The 27,443-nt window shown below is 41.7% G+C and overlaps 1 protein-coding gene across 1 annotated transcript; it reads right to left on the reverse strand.

The window, feature by feature from the left end:
• Window positions 1-1,407: 1,407 nt before the first annotated feature.
• LOC144716619 (DNA mismatch repair protein MutS, type 2) lies at window positions 1,408-26,911 on the reverse strand. Its single transcript, XM_078591803.1, has 19 exons — window positions 26,487-26,911; window positions 26,152-26,280; window positions 22,328-22,495; window positions 22,156-22,239; window positions 20,811-20,861; window positions 17,319-17,375; window positions 17,163-17,245; window positions 15,818-15,938; window positions 15,659-15,718; window positions 11,841-12,074; window positions 11,672-11,755; window positions 11,434-11,581; window positions 10,731-10,858; window positions 10,315-10,362; window positions 3,839-3,969; window positions 3,359-3,441; window positions 3,159-3,262; window positions 3,021-3,091; window positions 1,408-2,050 (listed from the first exon to the last, which is right to left on the reverse strand). Exons 1-19 carry the CDS (start codon window positions 26,733-26,735, stop codon window positions 1,627-1,629), a joined length of 2,457 nt encoding a protein of 818 aa, XP_078447929.1. The 5' UTR covers window positions 26,736-26,911; the 3' UTR covers window positions 1,408-1,626.
• Between the last annotated feature and the right edge of the window lie 532 nt (window positions 26,912-27,443).

A 27,443-nucleotide genomic window follows, 5' to 3' on the forward strand; every position in this document is an offset into this window, starting at 1 on the left:
CTAAATATATGTGGATTGAAAATCATTTTTAGGAGCCCAAAAATTAAGATTGATCCATCTTTGTTAATAAATGATATATCACACATTTATTGTTTCTCATCGTTAAAGATCCAGATCAAAAAAATTCTGGAGATACATTCTTGCTGGTATTGAAAGTTAATTTTCTTAAAACCGTGGATAAATAAACTATTTAGTGTATTTAGATCCAAAGGTACTGACTTACTAAATCCTTAAAGACATGAGATGTTTCAATACTAACAAGGTGATAATGCGTTAACAAAGCTTTGGCCATTCTACTGAGGACTTGGAAAATAAATCCAAACTTAGAATATTGATGAACACCTCCATAAAGAGATTAAGTGCCTTTTAAATGGGATTTAAGAGTGAAAACCATGGTTCATTAAATTTCATTATCCCCACAGACAGTAGAGTCTAGAACTCAGTCATATATACTTTTCTTATGAAACTGTTCTTGAGAAAAAATATAAATACCCCCAGAAATACATGACTGTGTATTTAGTGTACGAAAATGAATATGATCTAAGTCCATTAACAGGATTCTCTTTCAGGATTATAGACGAATTTTCTCATGTTTGGTAGCCCCTTATCTGAAATAATATGTATTTTTACGTTTTGGGAAATAGTTAGTGTTGAAATATGATCTCCTTAGATGAAATTTGATAATTAAACTAGAACACATTGACTAAAATGTCGTTGAAACAAAGTTACGATCACAATGGAGCCTTTGAAAGGATCTCTTGGAGGTGAAGGTTTGGTGAGTCACATGCATTCATAACTAAAAATTATTAGTATTGATTAATTTTGTCTAAAGGAGTGTTAGGAGATTTCTTTTGTTGAAGGCAGTAATTGAGGAGATATTAGGACAATAGCCTAGGGCATAACAATGCATCCCAAACACATGGGATTGATTCACTCCATATGGAGACCAACGCATAATTTATTTGTTTCAAAATATACAATAGTTAGTCAGCATTTATAAAATCAAACCCCAATTTTTAACACTCCACTATTGGGTTTTGCAGACTCAATCTTGTTGGAAGCTAAAAAAATCATTTTACCCATCAAGTTTGGTTACTGAATGAGAACTAAACATGAAATTTGATGTAATTTTATCTAAAGAAAAAAACCAACTGTATCTATTGGCCTACCCTGAGAACATTATCTTATAAACATTTAGATAAAGTTTCATTTCTGGATATGAAATTTATGGGCACAACGTCTGATTTAGCAAAACATATTTCTAGGAATTTGGACTTATTCAATGCATCTATCCATTGACGTAACTTTCTAAAGGATATTTCTCAAGAATTTGTCTCAATATAATATTTACCCATTATCTGCCTGCATTTCTTCCCTTAGGCAGTCATAAAAAGTAACCAAAAAGGATCAGTCATAAAAAAAATATTAAATCGTGTGGGTCATTTGAAAATTTCAATTTTTAATTGTATTTTCAACGAGAATAATTGACCCAATGATTAATGTTCAATTAAACAAGAGCTCGGATATGACCGGCAGGAGTACCTGACTATTACATTGATTGATGTGACAGACGTATATTTTCAAGTACCCAAAGAAGCAATCAATGTACTGCTGATGATTGAAGGCTCATAGGCTGCTCAGTTTCAGCCTGAGCTTCATGTTCCCCGATTGAACGACAGCCTCCCCCTTAGCCGGCTCAAGCTCAAGCACCACGGCCTTCCTGCCCAAGGATGGGACGAAAACTTCGTCCCCCACATCTGGATTCTTCGTCTTCTTCATTGCACCAGATGCTGCCTTCGAAGCCAGCGGAGACGGCGGATCGACTAGGCCGCCGGGGTCCTCTCTTTCTTTGGCCGAAGCAGCCGCCGCCTCTGCTGCAGCTAGAGCGGCCGATCTCTCTCTGAACTGCTGTAGCTTGGTGTTGAGGAGGGAGCGTGCCACGGTGGCGGCCCCCCGAATGGCCTGGGCCTTGCTCTGGCTCTGAATCAGAGCATGCTGGTTGAGCCTCTCCTTGGATGCCAGAAGAGCTTCGTGGTTTCTCCTCGTCAGCCTGTGCCCATGGGACAAAGACCGAAATGAAGAAAGTCAGAATTATTCTTCTTCCTCTTCTCAAATCGGTCTGTTAAAATACACTTGTCAGGATTCTAATAGAGGGTCAAAAGATATGAGAAGAGAAAAGTGTGTTATCTCAAGATGTACCACCTCATATCTAGACATGGTTGTTCTGTTCTGTTCGTTTTAAACGAACAAAAAAATCGTACAAAAGAACCGCACAGGGCCTTGTTCTTTGTTCCGTTCTCTTTTCTTCAAAAATGAACAAAATGCACACATTCGCACAAATTCGCACAAAACTAGAACAAAATTTGCACAAAGCGAACAAAAGAACTGCACACGGGTCTTTGCATTGTTCTGTTCGATTAAGTTTTTGTTCTGTTCATAAAACCGAACAGAACAAACACTTCGCACAAATTCGCACAAAAAGAACAGAACGACCATGTTTACTCGTATCATAGGTTAGAAGATGCAGCTTTATAAGAACAAAACAGGCCATAGAACAAGGTTTTTAACATAGTAGAAAATTTTATTTGTAAAAATAGGTAACTGTTGTGTAACTGTTCACCTTGATGAGGTAAAGGTTAGGGGACTGAATACAGACAACGGAATAGGACGGACAGAATGGAATGGAAAAGGACGAAATAGGAAGGAATGGCAATTTGGTCAATAATTTGTCAGAGTCTTAAGTTATGTTCCATTCCTGTCTGAGGGGCGGGATGGAAAAGACAGGATAGATGTCAACCTAGAATAATGTAATGGGACACGTCAGAAGATTCACAAGTGAGGATTGATGACCATTAGAGTGACAAGTACCACCGACGGTCGATATTACATGTCAACTTCAAACATTCCTACATCTGAGACCCTCGTTGACGATGACAGGAAAATTTAATCAGCAAATGTGTCAAACAATCATTAACGTCATCATTATCCAGACATTCCAGAGCCTTCTGCAATGTGCTCACTTTATGTAGTGCTGAGATTCATGTACATGTGCTTGGAACTCTTGCTTCAGCCTCTCCATATCGACAATCACCTGAAAAAAGTTTAAAATTTTGAAAAAATTTAAAATATGGTTCATGTTTGAAAAACTGTTCGCCCACCCCATTGATCTCCGCGCTTGCTGTTCCATAGAGCTTCCGAGCATTCTCCAGCACAACGCTAGGTAGTCCTAGCCTCTCAGCGATGTTGATTGCATTGGAGCGGCCTGAAATTTGAACATAACTTCCATATTTTTTGAAAATAGGAAACCATAATTGTTTTTGGTATGTAAATTTCAATCCAATTAAAGAAATCATTTAACCTGGCACGCCCCACAGTATTTTGTAGGTAGGCTTCAATTTGACTTCATCGAACTCCACGCACGCATTCTCGAATGATTTGTTACTGCAAAATTATCACCTCAGTAAACTCGCATAAATCTATCCAATGGAATCAAAGAGCTCCTTCTTGTCTATCCTAGCATATTTACGACAATTAAATATGGAAACAGCAATATTTTTTTACCATGTTGATTAAAAAAATATAACTTAAATCCGACTCTTGTATTTTATTTGGTTTCACAAATATAAATATTATCCTTAATGGCTGAATGCATAAAAGAAACAACCAACTCTGATGCTTTTCATTTCATGTGGCATCACTTGTCAGCGACATCTTCTCATGGCCACTGTAAATCTATCTTCTATGATAATTTAGAAGCAGAATAAATTTTATCATCTTTTACCAGCTTTATTTAAAAAAGAAAAAAGAAATACAGAAGCCATAGCCATTCATTGCTGACCTATACTTAAGAGTCTTAAGTTCTCCGTGATGTGTTGTTGCAATCGTCAAGAGAGCTCCCAAATCAGAAAATGATTCTAGAAGGGACAATCCCAAGGCCGCTCCTTCGAGCGGATTGGTCCCTGCACCAACCTAGAAGAGTCAAGGACATACTTGTAAGCTGATATAGACCTTGGTGTAGGTTTTTATTAATGAAAGATCTTGGAAGGGAAGAGAGAGAATGAGAAAAAGAAAAGATAGGAAATATAACAATGGCTACAGGCCTAAATCGGCGCCAATGCTCCCTTTGGTTAGACCTCCCCAACCGAATCAGCTCAATTCAACACATTCTGAACTTCACTTATTAGTGACAGGATACAGGTATTTAAAAGGAAACAATCACACGGGAAAATCATAGAAATATCAGTGACAGATTGGGGATTCTATCTTTTCTTTCCATCTTTCCTCATTTATTTTTTTTTGTTTCCCTCCCTTCCCTCTTCTCTTGTGTAAGAGCCATATAGTCAGTAGAACCTTCGTGAAATAGTCACTTTCAATCTCCTCTCTCTTCTCTTTCCTCTTTGTGGCAGCCCACTGGACATTGTCTAGTGCGCCTACCAGGATAAATGTTATATGAGAGCAATTATAGATCAACCTATCACCGTTTTCCGCCCGTTCTCTGTTATCAGAGTTACTGCTTCCTTTCAGGACATTGTATCTCTTGTCAGCAGTCTTCGCTGATGCACCCATACTTGCCAACTCAGACTCTTTGATTGGCTAACTGCTTTTTTGGAAATTAATCTTGCCAAAGGTCAGATATCCGGCTCCTTCGATTGCCTTCTCTCTTAGAAGTGGGTTGAGATTCATGGACGGAACCAATGCGTAGGGAAGCAGAGATGTGGAGCTTGTCAGAGGGTTGTCATATAGGCAACGATAGTTAAACAGAGCGAACCAAAATTCGTAACTCCCTTATTTGAGAAACAGGTCATGATACATGTTTATAGGAGAGAGAAGAAATGAAACATGGATAAGTGGGTTGATAAGCATTTAACCAGAACTTATCAAACAAAGAGAAAGCGGGAAAATGAGGTCACACATGCGAGCTGATCCGACACGTGGGAGTAACTGAATAAGAGCGGGAAGGCGCGGGAGATCCAGTATAAGAGAAAGTGTGTGCAATGGGAAGGGCAGAAGAATCAAGTTGCATCTGGATGCTGCGGAAGGAGATTCTCCCTCATGTTGGAGTTGTCGTCCAATCTGGCCTCGACTCATCCTCCAAGATCTCGGAGCTACTCCCGTCTCTCCTCAGATGTGGTGTTCGCTCTATCTTTTTCATTTCCTATTCACTCACGGACAAGGTGTTATTCGGATTCTGAATGTCCTATGATCGGTATATTTTTGTTCAATTTTCAAGTATTGATTGAGACATATTTCAAGGAGTTCATCTTCACAACCTACATTACGTAAAAACTAGTCGGTATCTTAACATGGGTTTACAGGTAACCCCATTCATCCATTGCCAAAAAAGATAAGTAATCCTGCAGTGGGTCACATTTAAATAGGAAGATAAATGTATCAACGCCCATCCCGGCAAACGAATACTGTCCACACCCAACTTGGTTCAAAACTCCTAACCCTCAACAAGGATTTAGGTATACTGCTGAGGGGAAGGACTATATACCATTTGCAGAACTGCCCAGTCTCAAGCTTCTCTTTGATAAAATGAAGATGCACTTCAACATGCTTGGTGTGATCAAGTTAAACCAGATCGTGAGCATTTCTAATAGCTGATTTGTAAACACAGAATAGATGAACTATGCGATTAAAGGACATCTTCAATTCAGCCCGAAGGTTTAAAGACAAGACCTCATAAATACCTCTAACTTAGAATTTACAATTGGAAGGATTATGTCATTAATCGCTTTTTTGGGTGTAAGAATGACCGACAAACACAAAACAGACTCTCTTAGTCAAGTTTGTTTCTGGTGGATGATAGTTTACATAGCAAAGCCACCCAAAAATGTGAGAGACAACATGAGTCTCCAGGGAAACGGCACCGAAAAAGATGAGCCATTAAGTCAAGTAGACTGACATGGTGGAGGACAGAGGAGGGAATGATATTGATCAGGTGAACAGCATTGAGAGTAATCTCACCCCAAAATACTTGAGAATATTCATGTGGAGGCTGACAAGCTGAGGTACACTTGGAAGCTTCACCTCACCCCAACACCTTATCACAGTTGAGAAAAAAATCATCAGTAATTATGGGATAATGACAAAAGCCTTTGAGAAGATACTTAAAGGAGATAAGGCTGACTTCAATGCGACTGACATGGAGAGGACAGATACGGTTATTTAGAATGGAAAGGTGGACACAATCGACAGCCGCTGCAGCAAGAAACCTATCCACGCTATTCGATTTGTTTGCAGATTTCTCAGGGCTACAAATCAACCGGGCCAAGTCAGCTTTTGTGAGTAGTGGGCTTTCTCACGAGGAGGAGACGCAGTGCGCAGAGGCTTTGGGAACACCAATTGGAAGGCTTCCTATGAGATACTTGGGCCTGCCACTGACCACAGGGGGGACGACTAATGTGGACTGGCAACAGGTGGTAGAAAAGGTCAAGAGAAGGTTAGAAGGATGGCAAGCCAAGGAGTTGTCGAGAGGGGGCAGGCTGGTGCTACTGAGATCAGTTATGTCAGCAATTCCCATATTTCGTCTCTCAGTGTTCAAGATGCCAGCGGGAATTGGTTAAAGACTTGAAGGCTTGATGAGACAGTTGTTTTGGAAGGGACTTGGCACAAACCACAGTAGAGGTTTGGCACTGGTATCATGGGATACCAGATGCAGGGACACTAAACAAGGTGGTATGGGAGTATTGCATACACACTATATGAACATGGCATCGTTAACCAAATGGATGACGGGGAAATGCCCCCAGCCTCCCATTGCAGTCTGAAACTGATTTTTTTTAAGAAATAAAAGGCAGTCACCCGACAAATCGGTAACCACCTATGGAATACATATATCGACCCCTAAAGGCCTTTGCTGTGCACCGTCATCCTCTCCCCGCTCTGTTCATCTCTCGGGGGAACCGTGCCGCCATAAGACCCTCGATCTCATGGGCGAGCCTGTCGGTTGTAGGCCGCCTCCCCCTGAAGATCACTTCTTTTCAGTGAAGCCATACTCCCCAGAGCACTGTCAGCGCTCTGCCCCCTTCTTCTCTCCGTCTAGGGCCAGCTGTCACAATGGATTCCCAGAAAGTCTCAGCAGATGTCGTGATCACACCCAGGTGTGTTTGTGTCCCAAATCGTGCGGGCGACGGGGCACTCGGAAAAACAGATTGTTGCAGTCCTCATCACCATTTGTACACATTGTAAAGGTCGCCGATGTATCAGGGTACATCTTCCTCTGAAAAACATGGGTAACCAGTCTTTTGTGGTGCAAAAGACACCCAAAAATCTTTATCTTTATTGGGACCTTTAGGCGCCAGATGGCTCGACACACTTGTGTAGTCCTGTGGTCATCCTCGTTTCCATGGCGGATATCCGCGTAGGCCTTCCGAACTGAAAAGGGGGCGTCATGCCAGACCCAACCATCTTTTTCCGCTGGTCTTGGACTAATCTGCTTCAAAGCTTGTTGCATGCCCAAGAATTCCACTAATCTTTGGTCTGACTCAATGTGTTGTGCCAACTCTCTTCCACAGTGGCCTCAAGGCATCGGGCGAATGCGAATAGCCGTGGGAATGCTTCCCACAAAGGGCCGCTTGGCGACCAGTGGTCTGCCCAGAAGTGGAATAGAGAACCAGCCTCTAGTCGGGTGGAGCAGTATGATAGAGAACCAGCCAAGTATTGTTGGACTTGGGGGAAAATCTGTCTAAGGCCTTGCCAAAAAGGCGACGACCCTCTTATTGGGGCTGATTTCTCGTCCCAGTCTAACCCTCGGCTGTAGTTGTCACACAATATTTGAATCAGTTCTTTCTACCTCATTTCCCCGACTCATCTCTCTCTCTCTCTCTCTCTCTCTCTCTCTCTCTCTCTCATATGACTTGTTCCCTCGATTTGATACCCTGTACAGGGGTGCGTTTGACAGTTTCAACAAATTTCCATATGGAATATTATTGAGTAAGGTGGCTCACTAAGTGGAGAACTAGGGCCACAGGTCATGTGGGATCTGGCTCTTGAGTAAGGTGGTGATTTAGTGGACAAGGGTCTTATGCCCCATGCAGTAAGGTGATCATTGGAGGCGACAGTATAGTTATGACTGCTTGGAGAGAGTCATGAGAGATTTAACAGCAAGGACCAGAGGTCATGTGCGGCGTGGTTCCTGAGTATATGATATTTTATTTTAACAAATGTATCGTCATCATACTACAAAAAGACCCCGGTGAGTTCAGGTGCACAGGTGGTGCGGGCTATAAATAAATGGCGGGAGCTGGAGCAGGCAGACTCAGTTGAGGCTTGAGCGCAGGAGACACCACAGCCAGAGGGAAGGAGTCACCATCGGCCAACTATTACCTATCAATCTCCATCCACCCCTTCCACTCTCGACCATCTCCCATACACCCGATCTGGCACTTTGACCAGGAATCAAACTGATACACTACATTGTTGCTCAAATCCTTTTCTCCTTCTATCTTTGATCGTTTAACCATGGAAAAGTATCAAGATCTCCTCTGATATATTTAGCAATATCAGTCGTAAATTCAATGGGTCATAAAAGACATGTAGGATGTAGGAAATAAGATGAGAGAAGAGGATGTACCATTATGGAACCTGGACATGGCCCAACTACTTGAGTAGATTGAAAGAGGTGGTGTGGTTGCTTAATCACGTCACGCTGCAAATGGTCGACAGCTAAATCTAGGGTGTAGTTTCGTCATATTAGCCCACAGCGGCATTTGAGTCATTTAGCTATCATCATATTTCCTTTAAATATGGATGCCCTCCTTTTGGAAGGGCAGCCAAGAAGATAGAAGAAAGAAGTGGTCTTGCCTCCCCTCTCCTCATCTAGGTCTGGTCTCCTTCTCTCCCTCTACGATCCCCTGCCCTCGTGATCATCTCTACCTCACCGCGTCTTCGGGCGGCTCGTCCTCGGCCGATCCCTACCCCCTCTGCTCGGCCTCCCTCCGATGCTTCCTGTTTCACCTCTCTACCATGGGAATTTCTACCTCACCTCGTCCTCTACCCTCCTTCCGATACAAGCCTAGATTCACAAATGGTTATGGTCATTATTGTACAGCACCCACCAATATAATATTAAGCTCGAGCTACAAAAGGGGTTCCCAATCCTGATATATAAGGAAACTTAGACACGTGGCATTTATAGCCTAATCTTCAACAGAAATGATCAAGTAAGAGGCCATTAGATAACCAATCCAAAAGCATCCATAAATACTGAAATGATCCAGTCAATTCAGATAGAGATATCCACTGAAGCAGAATCGATAATTGACGTGAAGTCTAATGATGAACTGTCAGCTGAATGGAACTTCAAACTGACAAACCAATGGCCAAAGCTCAGGGTGGCTCAGGGTGCTCGTGGATAATTGATGTGAGGTAGAGAAATGGACAAACCCAAAAAAATGCAAAACAGATGGGGAAGGAGCCCGATTCCGGCAACCAGACAGAAAACGCGATGAGCATCCAGTCCAGAGCAGACAGCAGTGGCAAGGGTCAGAAGCTGCAGAGAATGGTTGACAATGATGCCAACCCCAGACTGCTGGAACGAAGAAATAATGCACCCCATGAAGAAATAAGGCATGGTGTCAATTGAGCTTCAGGAAAGAAATTCCCAATGGATCACAGGGATATCAGAAGTTGTTGGAGGAAAGGAAAATAACTGCTAAAAAGCTGTAGGCTATAATAGCATGAAGGAACAGATATGTACGTGAGCAAAAATGCAGAGCTCTCCAGAGGATTGTCTGAGAGGATCATGAGTGCAAGAGAGACAAAAAATAAACTTAATGAGGATAAGTGAACCAATTATGTGTCACTTTAAATAGAGAGAGAATGACCCAAAAATGGGCCACCATGTCAACAATTATAACCAACTTTCCAGCTTTGATTGTGCCTTATCACAACTATTGACAGGATGAATATTCACAAGTTCAGGAAAAATATCAAACCATTCAGTCCTATCAGAATAACTTGCCATATGAAATCTAGTTTTCCATGAATTTACAATTTAGAAAACCTAGGTTTAAAGATTCTACAATGTGCATTTTGGGAATACTTTTTGTGTGAAACATCCAGGTGACCAGCCTTATGGGCCAAGGGATAGGGGAAAAATGAATTGGGGAATGGACCTTAGGCTGATAAATGGCCAAGATTTTATTTCTAGTTCAGCACAAACCATATCATTAAAGGAAGTTGCCCTCTAGTTATTGTCTTGGATTATGGTACACCAAAAAGTGAGAGTTGGCTTATCATATCCGCTTCGGATCACCATCCTTTACTGTTTTTTTTCCCTCAAAAAAATTAAGAAAATAGTTTTCTAACCTCATCTAGGAGAACCAGAGACTGTTTCGTGCAGTGGGACTGGATTTCCTGCAAGCCACATAAAAATTCAAGGTTAGAAGACAATCATGCTCATAATTGAATCTGTCAGAGATAGAGATCAATTGTTTAACCGGGAATGAGGCCAAACTTTTTATGATGGTGTAAATAAAAAGAAAGAGACAATCCTCAATATTTTGTTTACGAGGGAATGGAGCCACTTTTTGTATGGTGCATTCAATATAAAGAGAATAAAATCGGCTTAATAAAAAGAAAATAAGAGAGAATTTGCCTGGGCCTGAATAATATGGTTTACTACTGATAAATGTATAATAATGAAATTATAATGTTCACGAACTGAAGATGAAGGAGAGAAGAAATGTTTAATAGCACATCCATGAAAAGGGATAAAAACATACACTTATCTGCTTCAAGTGTCCAGAAAAGGTAGATAAGGATTGAGCCAGTGATTGTTCATCGCCAATATCAGCAAAGACAGAATCAAACCATGGTAGTTCAGCAGGTTCACAAGCAAGGATATACAGACCTGAAGCAGAAAAGTAATATTCATTTTAATGATTCCAAAGGAAACGAAAAACTGAATTTAATTTTCATTTTAAGAAGTTAACCTTGAATCCAAAGGTAGTGACGAATGGTAAGCACAAGAAAGTACACAAAATTTAAAATGTTCAAACAAGTGAACTCACCAAATTTATGACCCACGTTAGAGAAAGAAAACACAACAAAATTCATTGAGTCCCCAGATGACCCATGACTTTTTAAGTGCGTAAATGCTATTGCAAGTGAAGACCCTTAAAGATGATGTATCTCATGAATAAGTCAAAAAAATGCAGTGTGCATTGGGAAAAAAAGCACAGTTAATATTAAATATTTGAAGAGGAAAGACTGATGAAACTGGTGAAAAAATACCACCAAATTCCATCCAACGATATCTCAACAGTCAACATGCAACCTTAGTATATAAATTTCAGAAAATCAAGACTCCAATGGTTCACGTTCAGAATTAGTATGCCGTGTCGAAATTATATCCAGATGGCCAACGTAGAATCAAATAGTAAGGAACCATGAGAATGTCTGATCACACACAAAGTCAGAGCAAACCTGATTTCGCCATCATAGAAGCCAAACCGATTGTCTTCAAACCAATGGTTTTTCCTCCCGTGTTGGGGCCAGTTATAACAAGCACATTTGTTTTGCTGGATATAATAAAATCAATTGGTACAGGGTGGTCCGCCTCAATTTGAGAAACCTAAAAGTTACATAATTATGTGAAAGTCTGGATCAGAATATGTGAATATTTTAATTGAATAAAACAATGATATTTATCCAGAACACATACCCTGCGTTTTAAAGTATCTAAGTGTGACTCGCCATCCCTAGTTGCTGTCGTTATTATCCCTTGGAGTCTCGCCCGCCTCATTTCCTACATAATTCAATCAAACAAAAGATTTATTGGAGAAAGGAAAAGGAAAAACTTGCTTACTGTCAAGTTAGAGGGTAGTACTTACAGATGCAGCATTCGTGAGATCCTTTTTCGCTTGCTGCAGGTTGTCATGACGTTTTTTAAGAAGAAGAGGGTGAAAAGCTTTCCGCAAATACAATTTTCTTGTGTTCGTGTTAGAGAAATCAGGACTGTCCGATGCAAGATTTCCGGCGTGCATGTTGTGCGCATCATTTGATATGGATGATAAAAGAGGAAAAGTCCCTCCAAAAGCAAGGCCATACTTAGCTCTAGCAAACACCTAAATTTGGACACAGATAGGACAAAAAAAATGTCAAAAAGGTATAATAGTTTAAACCCAGACACAGAATATGTCACAAAAAGCATGAAAACCACCTCCAGTAGAACCAATCAATAACAAATGATTTATACGAGCCATTAGACATGAATAATGACTATCCACAACGTTAACTTCCAGACAAAGCATTACAATAGTAGAACAAAAGGTCACACGAACTAAGAAAAGAAAAGAAATAAATCCAGATTATGCAAACAAAACTGTAAAACATGAAGTCAGTAACAAAGTGGAGAAAACATACTACATGGGCACCGAAAACATATTCCTAAATATAAAGTCGTTCAGTAGCATTAAATATAATGACCACACAAAGCAGCAAAGAAGCCCAAGCAGATCTATTGAGAAAACGAGAGATAGATATGAGAATCAACAGGCACTATAATCTCACTGTGAATACTTAGATACGAGACCCCTTACACAGTTTGAGGTCATACTAGCTGTTTACTTGACCCTTGTACTGGGCTGCAGCTAATCCAGCTCAATACTCACCTGTATCCATTGACTCTATGTGGAATAATAATGTGAACCATTTTTATCCATATTTCTAATCATTATTTCTTCCTCAACCAAGAGGTCAGCTTACATGGTATCGGAGCAGTGGAAAAATCAATCCCTGTTAAGTTTGTTTCTGATCTTGTCGATCAATCCATGAATTAGCCCCAAGAAAATCACACTGTATTAGAATACACAAATGAACTCCTTCAACTATGGAAAGAAATTGACTTTTATTGGTCTTCAAAAAAACAATAGGCCACCTACTTCTAATTCAGTGGATACTTTGTCCAGCAAAATTGAGTCTATCAATACCTGAAGAGGCTTCGACCAAAGTTTCAAAATGCTTGAGTCCAGCAGTTCAACTACAAGCATAAACTTTGAAGATAATGTTGTCTACATTCGGAAAGAATACATTCATCAAAGATTAAATTATAGGTGGAAAGTTGTGAGATCTTTGGCCTTTTATATGAGAAACACATTGATAAGGAACGTGTAAGACTTGTGGTAGAATTCCAATTGGTTTCAACTCAGTACTGTTGATACCAGACAATGTAAGCAGAGTGTTTCCAGCACTTTGAACTTTGTTTGTGCTATGACATACTTGATATTGTTTGAATTCTGATTTCGAGGGATTCATATGGTTAGTACCACCATAATCTAGAATCCAGGTTGCAGACTTGTGAGATAAACCACTTGCAATTGAAAAACATATGGAGTACTCTGGGTGAAGATGTGATGTGGATCCAATAATTTCAGCAGCCTTCAGTTGGTTCCTTACCTGATGCAGTTCATCCTGCAACTTTTCTCAGTATCACATCTGTCAGTAGTATTCACACTGTTATTCTTGCCATTTAGTTTACCCCCCCAAGCAGGTCTTTGTTATGGTCTACTCTCTCTAGTAAGCCCACTGGGGGCATTATTGTCTTTCCCATTCCCTCTCGCATTTTCCTTTAATATGTAGCCCTCCTTGTTGGAGGGCAGGACATGAATTTACTAGATGTTTCCACTTGGTAACCCCTCTTCCCCTCGATGATGTCCACTCCATCAAGCCCCATTCCCTCCGGCGAAAGTCCGCTTCATGGCACCTCCGTCATCCTCATCCACCTCTACGTCATCCACTCCGCCAGGGCCAGCTCTTCCCGATATGATCCCTGGCTTGGATCCTACCAGTGTTCAGTGGAATTTCCACTACTGTTTCCTTCATATGTGATAACATCTGTAATTACTATGATAGGAACCTCTCAAAGACACTACATGAGAGAGAGGGTAAGAAGTGCCCCAGAAGGGAACCCATTTGAATGGGATGTTTTGGGTTAGCATGGAGGCTCTGTAAATGAGACATTTCCCCTGCAAGATATAGAAGGGGAACCGTACCTGATTCGCACAGGAAAATGGCTAGTCTGGAGATGCTCCACATCCAGAGGAGTTGCCTGGCTGGTGTGGCCTAGTTCTCCACCCTATCTTTCTTTTCTTGATTTCTCCCTCCTTTCACTCACTCATCCCTCACTCTACTGAATGATCCCTTTATCCCATTCTTTGTTCTTGTCGAGGTCAAATTGAATTGTACCAATGACCAACCAATATAGCAATTTCTTGGCGATTACAAACAGTGTTATATCAGGCTACACCATAGATTGATTTTTGTCATCTCCATGTGGTCCCTCAGATTTACTCCTCTTTGGCCCCAGTGATATTGTTTTGAAGATATCTTCTTCTTTGATCCTAGTGATGCAATGAGTCGGTGGTATATTAACTCTCTGTTAAACATTTTCATGGTCGGTCAGCATGGTGACTTAGCCGCCAGGGTGCTCGGGAAGAAAGAACCAAGAAAAGGAAGCATTCTTAGGGTTTCTCTGGTTTAAAACCAGAGAGTTACAAGGATAAATGGGCTGGGCCCACATCAGAGTGCACTAGCGGATTAGTGAGTATGTGGGCCCCTTATATATGGGGCCCACATTTACAAATAAAGAAAAGAAAGGAATAAATAAGACAAAGGAACAAGAAGTAGCGGGGTTGTTCTTCTGTTGACACTCTCTGTGGCATAATTTTGAAGTGCGGGGCCTATAGTAGAGGTCAGTCCAAGGTGTCATATTTGATCCTTGTAACTCATATTAGGCTGTGACTAATACAGCCCAATATTCACCTGTATATATCAATTATATGGAATACTAATGTTATGCTGTCAAATGTGTATCTCGCTCTATACACAAATTGAGGCTAATCAAATCGTTAAAATAGCCATTTTATCTCATATTGGGCTGTGACTAATCCAGCCCAATACGCACATGTATACATCACTTATAACTTAATAGACAAATTGAACTTTTTTTTTAGCCTCTTCTTATGGTGTATTCCACCCTCTCTCTGTCTCTGTGAGCTAAGCTTCTAGCTGTCCATGTGAGCTCTTTTTTTAACCCTTTTTTTCTCCCTTTTACGTCTTCGTTGACCAAGAGCTCAACCCACACTAAGCGAAATGAGATTAAATTAAGATGGCGTTGGACCCAAATGAGCAGCACAATCTTGAAGTCAGACGAGGCGGAAAACCACTCCCCCAGGTTCAAATCGAGGTTAAATACTAAAGAGGTAAATTTTTAACTCCAAGTCACCGAAGAAAAAAAAACATTTTAATGTCAAGATCATTTTTTTCTGACAATTGGGCAATGCGAAACATCTTAAGACTATCATGTCATTCTTTAATTAAAAAAAAAGGGTATCATTTTTTTTTGAAAGAAAAAAAAAAGGGTATCATTTTTTTTTGAAACAAAAAAAAAAGGGTATCATGTCATTGAGTGACAAACTGAATTTGACATCTTGGTATCTTTTTTACAAAATAAAACTAAACCCAAACCTTGGATCTTAAAATCTATTTATATCGTAAAATGCTCAGCCCTTCAAATTAAGATAAAATGTAAAAACTTCAATTCGAAATTTCATGCCATATATTCTCTTGAAATTATTTAAAGACATAAAGAAAAGCATAGAAATAGTTTGTGGAACATTAATCACTAAAACGTCTGGTAGATGGCACCTACTACATCGAGTTTTATGATGGCATCTACTAAAGAGCGTAATCCATCAAGTTCTGCAACCATCTGCAAATTGGAAAAAGAAAGAGTTAAAATCTGGAACATTTGCTGGATAGATACGAGGACAACTTATCCATCTCCCAAACTCAGTCTGCACAATCACACCTTATCGGTCAACTTTGATAGTACAGCATCCTCCGCTCTTGCCACAAGAGACTTTGCCTGCTGGAGTTCATCATTTAGAGATATGGCAGAGAGTGGCTCAATAAAGCTCTCAACCCCTGGACTGTTGGATGGCAATTTCTCCCAATCACAAAGACATTATGTAATTACCAAGAGAATTTTTAGTACAGAAAGGCAGTAACAGAAAATAAAATCATGAACTTGAAGCCCGAAGGATTTTGACAGGATATTTTTTTGAAAGAAAGATAAGGGAGTTCACACAACGTCGGTGAGGCTCCTGCAGAGAATTCAGATCTCCATCACGATCTGAAGAAATATTGTATCTCAGGATGTTCATTTTTCATCAAATCTTCTTGAATTTCTGATTCAGAAGCTAGGCTCCATAAAGCTTATCATGGAAATTCCAAATCAATACCAAAGACTGTATCAGATATCCCTATCTCTGTCAGGAGTATTTTCCCCTTGAATTGGCTATTTACTTAAATCGTTTTCTTCAATCATTCTGTCTATTTCATCTTATCAATAGAAAAAAATTCAAATTTCACAATCAGATTTCTACATAAGGTGAAATCCTAGACCTTGGGAAACTTAGGACACCCCACTCTCATATTCAACGTAATATTCTGATAGTCTTCTCCAGTGGTACAATCTCAGAATAGAACAAGTAGATATAACGATATATTATCAATCTTGTTTACAAGTGTACAAGTCAGAAATTACAAGGTTAACTCACAAGGCGAAGGCTCGCCCCCCCTCTCTTAAGGATGCCTTAAGAGCCTTAGGAAATTCCCCCACTTCTTCTTGAGAGTTTCTTTTCCTACTTCATACATACATATCTTACACACATTTATACTATACAATTTAAGCAGTTATTCTTCATCTGCTTCTTCGAACATATCCAAGGGTGGTGTCTGTTGGATGCCACCCTTGGATTCTTCATGAAAGGATGCCTCCATTAGATATGCTTTTTCAGGTACTTCAGTTGTGTTGTTGAGCTGTTTTGATACCCCATAAGATTCCAACGATTTTTTTGAATAACTGTCATAACTGTCGTCTGTAATAGTCAGTATCGATTTATTTCGTCTCTTGTAAACTTTTGGAAGATTCGTATCATATTCCTAATTAAATTTGCATGAACCCTTGAATCATAAATTTCACAATACACATGTACAGATACCATCTTGAACCGCTTGTACCACAACTATTAATCAGTCTCAAACATCACGACTTTTGAGCATGACAACTGAATTCAGGAATTCCCTTGGAAACACAGAATGAGTAAAGTTGAGGTTCAGAACAGATGATTTAAGTGAAACAAGAAACATACCTTGATAACAGCAGGCCCTCGATTTTTGAACTCTGATCAAATGCTGCTTTGACGCACCATCTTCCACTTAAAATACTAAGTTCCTAAAAAGGTCCAATACTTGCATTAATTTAAATATATAAAATCAATTAATCACCCGTGCAAATAACTCCTGACCATAGAAAGTCCATCGCCAGCATTGGTCCTCATCAACTTGTCCATTAACTGGTACAGCTGAAAATTCCAAAAAAAATCTGATATTACCTCCAGAGTTGATGATGAATTTCCCAGATGAGAAACACCCAAAACACAAAATGAATCAGTTTTTTAGACAGAAAAATGGGGTCAACCAGTAATGTCCCTCAGAAGAGTTTTTTCGCACTAAAATGCCAAATCTGAAACATAGAAAGAATAATGCGCCCACAGACCTTGAAGGATCATTCATAGGATACTCATACGTGTTAGGTCAGGATGATATTTTGAAGGCACACACTCCCATAGGGGATGAGTGCACTAAAATGTGTCTTTTTGTGGTACACTGCATGACGCGTCTGTGACTATAGAAAAATAAAACCAAAATTTTCAATATGGGGCTAAAGAAGCTTGTCTCCCTCAATACTAACGACAGAACAGAAGGCATTTCAAAGCGTCATCAACAGAGATGATCGATCTGGCTTTTCTGAAAACAAAAAGCTCAGATGATAGCAATATCAGGTAGACCTTATTATCTATGTGCACGAAATAAGAAAGACCCATCTGAACCAGTTCTCCCTGCTCCGGACAAAGCAGGGCCAGTCCAGACCATTAACCCAACAATATAAAAGTAGGCATTGGGGGGAAAGAAATGGTGTGCACCCTTTCTTCCATAGGAAAAATAATACATTATAGGATTCTGAATATTTTTCAGAATGCTTTGTATGCTTTCTTCAGATGACACATTGTCTGGGTCAAGAATATCTTCTGAAACTGTGTCCCTAGGTTTTTGGCCTCCAGATGGAAAGCTACAGAGTTTATCACCTTGAGCTTCATCACTCAAGAATGGGTACTTGGATCCTCATCTCCACCTCTGTCCCTGTCTTCTTCTGGACTCAACTGATGACCGAATTTTTTTTTTTTAATTAATGTTCTGAATGACTGAATGTTCTGATATGGATCTTTCTTGGCACATAGTGTTTTATATTGTGACAGTTAGTCTACCAGATATATGCAGATAAGACGATTCTAGATAACAGTTCTATTTGGCTCAATATTTTCTAAGCTTCATTCTTCTTGAAATTCTCAAGGATTTTTGCCTCTGTAATTAGGGATATTAACTGATATCGTCACCAAAGGATCCCACTGAGCACATTTCAAAGGCTTTCCTCCAGGCAGAGAATTTGAAGCATCTACCTAACAGCTTGATGGGGGGTTTCAGACGCAAATATAGGCCTATTTTATTTCATGCCTCTGTTACCTTTTATCTAATTTCTTTACTCTGCAAGATGCCTCATATGGTGTTATCTGCCTCCACGAAAAGGAAGAAAGTACTCATAGATTGGTTATCAACAACACCAATACTCTGTGACCTTCTGATTTTCACTCACCTTGCCTCCCTCTGACACAGGGAATCCCACTCAGACAAATATCCAGTCTGCCTTTTCCAGAAGAATGCAGCTTCCACTCTCCAAGATGCCTACAGCCCAGATTTCTGGTCAAATATCTGATGTCCCCCAAGTAGTGAGTCCCTCCATTTTTATACTCATCAATCTTTTCAAGAAGCCCCCTTTACTGACTCTGAGCTCGTAGTTACCCGCTCTTACTCTTCACGAGCTGAAACATGTGAATTCACGTTGCTCACACAACCCTGATTAGCCACTTTTAGACTTCAATGAGAGTTCCAATCACAAAATGGGAGTTGTCCCAATCAGAAGGCCATGGATGAAACTCATCATATCAAGCTTCTCTCGCTCTTTTCTACAAGGTCTCGAGATCTGTAAACAGAGAAAGGAATTTCTCTGAGTGGATAGATGTAGCCTAGCCACATTATGCTAGACTGCAGCAGTCTTCCTTATGTAATTTGTTATTAGTGCCAATCATATCACACAATTAAATGAGGTTCCTTTGATAGGGAGCTGTTCCAAAAGAAGCTTTGACATGGTGAGTAAGAGAGCATGTCTACCATACTACTTTCCATCAAATTCTGAAGTACTCTGAGCCCAGAATCTTCTCATTTTCACGTGCCATAGAGGGCTGGCTCTATCAGAGGCAGATTTAACAAGTCGGGGGCAAGTCCTAATACTCCAAATAGACCGTATAAATGTATCTCCATGGTATGTCGATTTGTTCCGTGGTCTAGCAAGTTGAAATCACCAGGACTTGGTGACTAGTGAAAGATAGAACCATGCCCCCAGACAGCATAGAAAAAGAAGCAAGGGAATGTTCAGGAACAGAAGTATAGGACTGTATTACTGTTGGGAATGTAGACAGATATGTAGAATGTGGATGCAGCAATCATTCTTCTTTCAGGCAAAACCAAGCAGCTGGAGACTCAGTGCCAGACTCCCTTCTTAGACATCAGTTGATCAAAGCTTCAGGGCAAGAGATTTGAGAGAAGAGGGAAGATACAGTTGAATTCAAAGGGAAAAAAATTATGTATTTCCTATAGGGCAGAATGTCACTATTTAGCTTACATTATCCGGCTTTTTGGTACCCAAATCTGACATTCAACGTCAACATACAAGGGGAGACATGCAGAAGTGAAATATATATCAAGGGAAGTCTTGACTCTTGACAGATACCAATGAAATATGGAGGAGCGACCATGGTTGTTGCAGAGGATGGGTATGAAAGCCGGTGGAGCGACGGGCAGCAGTACAGACAAGCGTACTGAATGTCATGGATAGTCAGCGGTACATGCCACAGACAAGCACTGCACCGATGAGCACAGCACACAATTCATAGCATGGATGGTCAGTGTGTGAGCACAGTGTGGAAGGCTGCTGCATGGAACATTAGCAGTAAGCGGCATGAACAAATGCGGCACACATACAAAAACAAACTCTTTTTTAGTTGAAAAATGATTTAAGGCGGTCACCCAACAAAGCCGTACCCACCCAAAGGTACATGTGAAGAGAGCTAAAGTTCTCCTAAGGCTTGTTTTTCTCAAAAAAAATGGACAAACAAACTTGGAGTCCTAAGGCTTTAATACAGTGTGGTGATGCAAAATACTGAATGTTTATTACAAAAGGGAAAGTGGCACATACACGAAGAAGAGAGAAAGAGAAGGCCCATATGGTCCAATACTGGAGAGACTACTTAACATTTAAGTTTGTGAGTTGTATTCAATCTCAAGAATTTCAAAAACATGATGAACATAGAAACTACTCATTTTCTTCTCTTCATCTTGGTGTTCTTGTCTTACTAAAAAGACAGCAGAAAGACCACTGCAACTCAACATTTGAAACGATCTACGAAAAAGAAATTGATATAAGGGATATCTACAACTTCCTTAAAATTTTAGATATAACCTGAAATGCAACTTTAAAAATAAAAACAGGTAGTTCATCTTTCCATTGTGTAGGATTAGCAATTAAGAATGTCTGTGTTAGGGGATCTATTTCCAGAGATAGAAGTTAGATAAAACTATGCCAAAAACACGTTTCACTTTAATATTTGATGATGTCAACAAACCTTTTGTTCAAGACCTCGTACTTGATCTCGTAATCGCCTCAGCTCGGAACTCTGTAATGAAAAACCAAAAATATGTTTATAATAGTTTTTCTGTGAAGGTGAGAAGGAATAAACAAAAAACCACAATAATAATAATTTAAAATTTTTTTGGTCAAATATATCATTCCACCATTTACATGGGGGAAACTACTACGAAAGAGCATGAACTTTCGTTTTTGTCTAAAAAATAGCATGAACTTTCATACTTGTCTAAAAAATAGCATGGTCCAATAAGAAGACGCCAAGTGGCGTCTTCTTATTTTTTTTTGTCAGCCATGGTCAACTGCTGACGTGGTAGCCACCGTGGCAGCCAGGTGGACTCCAGGTGGCATCCACGTCAGCAGCCGCCGCCGCCCGTCTCTGGCCGCCACCGACGCCGCCTGTCTCCGCCGCCGATGCAGGCGGGGCAGCGGCGGGGAATGGGGGAGGGGGTGGCGGAGCGGCGGGGAAGGGGGGAGCATGCGGCGGCGGCGCGGCGGGGAAGGGGGGAGCGAGCGGGGCAGCGGCGGGGAAGGGGGAGGGCAGCGGAGCGCGGGGAAGGGGGAGCGGCGGGGCACAGCGGGAATGGGGAGGGTGAGGCGGCGGGAAGGGGAGCAGCGAGGCGCTGCCTCCTGCTCCCCCCTTCCCCGCAGCTGCCCCACCTGCTCCCCCCTTCCCCGCTGCTGCCCCGCCTGCTCCCCCCTTCCCCGCCGCTGCCCCGCCTGCTCCCCCCTTCCCCGCCGCTCCGCCACCCCCTCCCCCATTCCCCGCCGCTGCCCCGCCTGCGTCGGCGGCGGAGACGGGCGGCATTGGCGGCGGCCAGAAACAGGCGGCGGCGGCTGCTGACGTGGATGCCACCGTGGAATCCACCTGGCTGCCACAGTGGCTACCACGTCAGCAGTTGACCATGGCTGACAAAAAAAAATAAGAAGACGCCAAGTGGCGTCTTCTTATTGGCCCATGCTATTTTTTAGACAAGCATGAAAGTTCATGCTATTTTTTAGACAAAAACGAAAGTTCATGCTCTTTCGTAGTATTTTCCCTTTACATGGATGATACCAAACTTCACAGCAGAATTCCACCATTTACGTGTATGATAAGATCAAACTACTGTACGGCTGTAGTAGGCTTTAGATCAATAAATCATTAGGGTACACTTGTCAATTTTTTAGCTTTCATGCATCCACTGCATCCAAGATTCTCAAGATAAGGAAGATAAATGGAGAAGTGTGATTCCCGCGACCCACTTTTATGCAAATAGTTTCAACATTTAATCATAATCTAAAAAAAATATGAGTTATTTAAATAAGCTTAAATGAGAACATACCGCACTATCTTTCACTGATCCATCCTCATCAATCACTTGGTTCACCATCTTGATGAATGGCCTATAAACGTTGAGCTCCATTATCTGCTCAAAAAAAGAGAAACTAGAATATAATGTCAATGATATGATAACATAATATCCTCACAACGAATACACCCAATAAAAAACTTACAACTTGAGAAACAGGCATAAACCGATTGTAGAGGTCAGGGTCTTCCTTTGCTGCTGTTTTCACAGTTGTTTGCAATGTGTCAGATAATTCTAGAAGGCTACAGATAGTTATGGCTTCCATTCCGCTGATAGGAAGGCCGCGGGATGCATTACTAATGGCCGACTTGACCTGCACATGAATTGTTTTGATAAATGCAATGGATTATTAGTGTCTGTGCTATATTAAGTGCCGCATATATCAATTTATGTACATGACCCTTGACCTACATTCATTATCACCAAGCTTTCTCACTCACTCCCATTGTAAGGAAAGCTGGAGTTTATTTCATATTCTCCTCTGACTAAGCTATGACCATGGGTTCACAATGATTCCATTCTATGTAGTTTGTTCTGGAGTTCTATGAAGAGCTAGGTTCATGCCCCAGAAACCCATCAGCATACCCATCAGAAGATATGGCATGATTGAGAGCTTTTGTAATCTAACAATGAGTAGAGAATATACGGTTTGATAGTTGAATACTATGCCCTGATGGGACTTAAGTGATTGTTTTTTGAAAGAAAAGAGGAAAGACCACTCGAACTCGGTGGTCAACCCAGGGACTTAGGTGAGTATGCTTGAGTACTGGAGGAACAGTAATCTATGTTGCTGACGTCCAATAGATGCGGCAATAGCAGAATCAGATGAGTATCTTAAAGTTTTTGTGTCATCTTGATAAGAACCCTCAAAATAGTTACTCTATTTCTGCGATAGGAAGTATTGTCCTTTTCTCACAGGCTTCGTCGATGCCTGGAGAAGAGGTACCAATCACGGATTCAAAAGGGAACAATGTATCGGGAAGATAGAAAGAGAAGGAAACAAGGGAACTTCAGGGAAAGCGGGAAGAACGTCGCTTCCGGGTGAGAGTAGCATCCTCTGGTGCAGGTAAGAACATCTGCAAAGGGCAGTAGGAGCGAGAAGTGAGCAAGGGGGGGGCAGCGACAGGGGTACGTTAGGGGAAATGTGAGAGAGAGAGAAAAGAGACTCACGGTGATTCAAGCTGCCTCTCTTCTTTCTCCACAACCCTTAAGTTAGGGTTGCTGTTGGGCTTGTGGGCTGCTGATGCTGTTTGGGCTTCCGCCACTCGTAAATGCGGCCCGGTATCATATCACATCTTCTGATAAAGTCTGTTAAGAACCCCCTAAGGGTTTATCGGAGACGGAAGTCGAAACAGCCCCCTGGCGTTTCGACTCCACCGGGGGCCATTTTGGGTCCCGACCAGCAGGCGTTCTGACTCGCGGATGTACCGCGAATCATAAGAAAGGAGGCCTGAGGAGCTGAAGGGAGCATCAGAAAACCTCTCGTGAGTCCTCTCCCATCCCTCTCACCCTTTCCTGACCCTAACTCCTCTCTCTTCCTTGGTTTTCTTCAGCTACCGTCGATCGTGCAGCCGAGTCTCCTGGCGACAAGGGGAGCGGCCGTGCTCCTACCCCTTCCTTTCTAGTTCCCCTCTATTTCCCTTTGGTTTCCCCTTCTGTACTGGACATCGAACATGGTTGGAACAGAGTTTGAGTTTGCATTGCGAGTGTTAGTTCGAAGGTCTCAACAGAGTCTTCAAAGGACTTACCGAAGAAGACATGTCAACAGTGAGCTCAGTCAGTGACAAATCCTTTGGTGGGAAAAAAAAACAAATTCATGAATAATCGTAGGGCTATAAATACCACTGTAAAGACATTTGATGAACATGAGATGAATGATAATTAAGGTTCTTATCATAATTGGGCTGTCTAGCCATCATGAGCACAAGTGTTTGTGTATTTGGAAATTCTTGAGGCTTTCGCCGTTCTTGTTTCTTACTGTTTCTTCTTGTTCTCTCTTTTTCTTGATCCTTGATAAATCTTCATGGGGCATCCATCATCTTCTTGCAGAAAATAGGCAGTCCATGGTCAGGCGTCATGAGCATTCTGATAAGCTCCTCGTCGGCTCGCACAATATTCAATAGAATTCCAAATTTGCAACAAGTGTTCTCCGTGAAACAGTAGGGAAAAACTGATGTTCGAGAGAAGAGGACGGATAGGATAGGGCGTGGCGAGAGAGTGAGACGCCAGAGAGAAAAGGAGCGGGGGAAGTCTCCTTGCAGATTCGTCCGCCAGGAGCTCCAGGGAAAAGCGAGGAAGGGAAAGGGTTAGGGTGGCATGAGAGGGAAGAAGGAGAGTAGGGGAGGGAGAAGGCTTACCAGGGTTCTTGTCTGCTTCTCTTCCTCGGCCCCCCTTCCCTTATGACTCATGAGGCTCCGTGAGTCATAACCCTTAGTGGGTTTGGGCCTGTTCGGACCCCCCTTCGTGGGCCGGAAAGACAGGGGGTCGTCTGGGCCCTTGCTGACGTTGATATTTCTGGATAGTGGTCTTAACACATTCATTACCTGAAATTGTTCAATGATTAACTCCAACTGCAATCTCTATTGAGGCTCCTGATGAGACAATTTCTCTGGCCACCAATCTGATTCATTTTATTCAAGACATTATCAAAGAAGGAACAAAAGGAAGAATGGTCAACGGTGGTTAGCCATGCAGCATTGACTAGAGTGGAGAACCCCTTTAAGTAACTGAAGGGTGGCGGGGGGGGGGACGGGGGGTTACATAACAAAGAGATCTTCTTTTCTGGAAGTCCTTTTCAAGAAAGGTAGTTGCAATGCCAACGAGGCTGTAGCAGCAGGAGCGATCCTGTCGAACCAGAGGAGGAAGCTCTATCAAAATTTCCCCTGGTGTATCCCTGTATCTCTGGTTTCCTACTATATTTTGGGTTACTGGTACGTGAATTATCTCTCGTTGATCGGATCGCTCCATCTATATTGCAGAATTCAAATGTTTCTTGATTGTTACAAGGAGGATATTTTCTTGATACACTTTGGCCATATCAGAATCACTCCAATTGAGGTGACCCACCTTACAGGGTGGTGGCCATGAGGATTGAAGATGTGGCTTTTGTAGTCCAGGCTGTGATTAGCATAGGGTTTGAGCTTGGTGGCGCTCACAAACATAATTCAACCTTTGCATGTTGCTTGTATCCTGGCCTCACCCTTCAAGCTCATAGTCATGTTGTTTTTACTGTTGCAAACCTAACGGGCCTCATGATTGACTAGTGAACCCAACTGTATTGTATAAAGCTAGGGCGTTTGCCCATGGAATAGACAATTTGTGTTCTTCCCTCTCCTCTTCAGTGTGATACTCTAAAAGACTCTCATGGAGGTCTAGTCTGTCGCTGGTCCAACTGTGACGAGAAGGCTTGCCCTCCTGTCTGAGGTCGTCGCTCTTAGCTAAAACTGCATCAACCTTCACCAACCATTGATCATGGGCTCTCTTGAACAGTAAAGTGGCCTTCTTGATACGAAATTTGCGTGATTTATCCATCTGAATTGTTACCGTGATAGGTTTGTATCAACAGACCAGAGCCGATAAATCAAAATACAAAAAGACAGAAACAGTAATAATTTACTAAGCCATTTTAAGAAAATGGTTTCCATTTTGATAGCTCATCTGATGTTCGCTTCTCGGGGGATTTATGTAAATTTCTCCAGAACCATCCAAATGAGCAAAGGGATTGAACGTATGAGAACAAGATACACGGAGAGTAAAATAAATCATTGATATGGTCTGATAAAAACTTCCACGGCAGTGGGAAAAAAGGTTGCAGCTAGTTGCTTCAACCTCCAAAAATGGTAACAGTTATCAAGGAAAAATTGAGAGATTCATTATAAATTTTTCGCTCATTTACGATTTTGGTGAATCATATCTACTTTTTCTACGCTTATCCCCTGTTTGTAGACCTAAAGGGAAGAGCAGACTCACCAGAACAATGTCAATGCCGCTGAATTCGGTCCCCGAAGCTCCATATTTGATCATCTCCACCGCCGCCGCTGTCTCGGTCAGAAGCGTCTGACTGTCCTCGTATCTCAAGTCCAGCCTCCACAGCGATTCCTGAGAATCATCGACTTCAATTTTCGTTTTTTTCATCTTTTCTCTGAATCATGATGAAATCAAAACTTCTTAACTTAAAGTTCTCAGAATTTGTCATCACGGCACATACAGCCCTTGATTCTACCAAAATTTAGTTAAATTGAACGGGCGATAGTTCTCTTCATCAAAACAGAAAAAAAAAAACTGACGGATCGGGGTTTAAAAACCTTGGTGGCGTCCCGGCCAGGAGCTGTGCCAGCGAAAGCTGCGACGGCATCGCAAATCTTGTCCCATTCGAGAACCCTAAGGCTGTCTCGGAGGACGGATTCCCTCGAAGAAGGAGGCGGCCAGCTTCCGCCTCCGAGCAGGAGTTGCGAGCTGCCACTTGCTCGGATTCTGAGACTTAAACGGTTACCTCCATAGCTCGGAGCTGCCACGCGAAGTGATGTCCAGTGCACAGCTACCGATTGCAGCATGACGAATTGGACTAACCGCGACAATCGGATGATGAATTATATCAAATATGCGCGATCAACGGAAAATCGACATGATTTGGGTAGTCGATGAAAGAAATTTCTGTTGATAATTGCTCCCCTGTTTGAAGATTCGCACCAGAATACTATGAAATTGAGCCAGAACTGGGTCGAGAATTTCGATCAGGGGATAATGTTTTGGATAAATTTTGCCCATTTAAATAGGAGACTGCAAGGGGATTCCCGCCGGCGCCAAAGGTTGGGACGGATGACGGACAACGGAATGCAGGGATGGACGAGACAAAACAGGACTACCGTCACATTCTATAGTGCACGGATGCGGACGAGACGAAACGGGACTACTGTCACATAATATAATGCATGGACGCGGACGAGATGAAATGTGACTACCGTCACATAATATAGTGCACGGAGGTGGACGAGACGAAACAGGACTACCGTCACATAATATAGTGCATGGATGTGGACGAGACGAAATGGGACTACCGTCACATAATATAGTGCATGGATGCGGACGAGACGAAACGGGACTACCGTCACATAATATAATGTATGGATGCTGACGAGATGAAATGGGACTACCGTCACATAATATAGTGCACGGAGGTGGACGAGACGAAACATGACTACTGTCACATAATATAGTGCATGGATGTGGACGAGACGAAATGGGACTACCGTCACATAATA

Source organism: Wolffia australiana, chromosome 2 (assembly GCF_029677425.1).
Source record: "Wolffia australiana isolate 7733 chromosome 2, ASM2967742v1".
Taxonomy (NCBI): Eukaryota; Viridiplantae; Streptophyta; class Magnoliopsida; order Alismatales; family Araceae; genus Wolffia; species Wolffia australiana.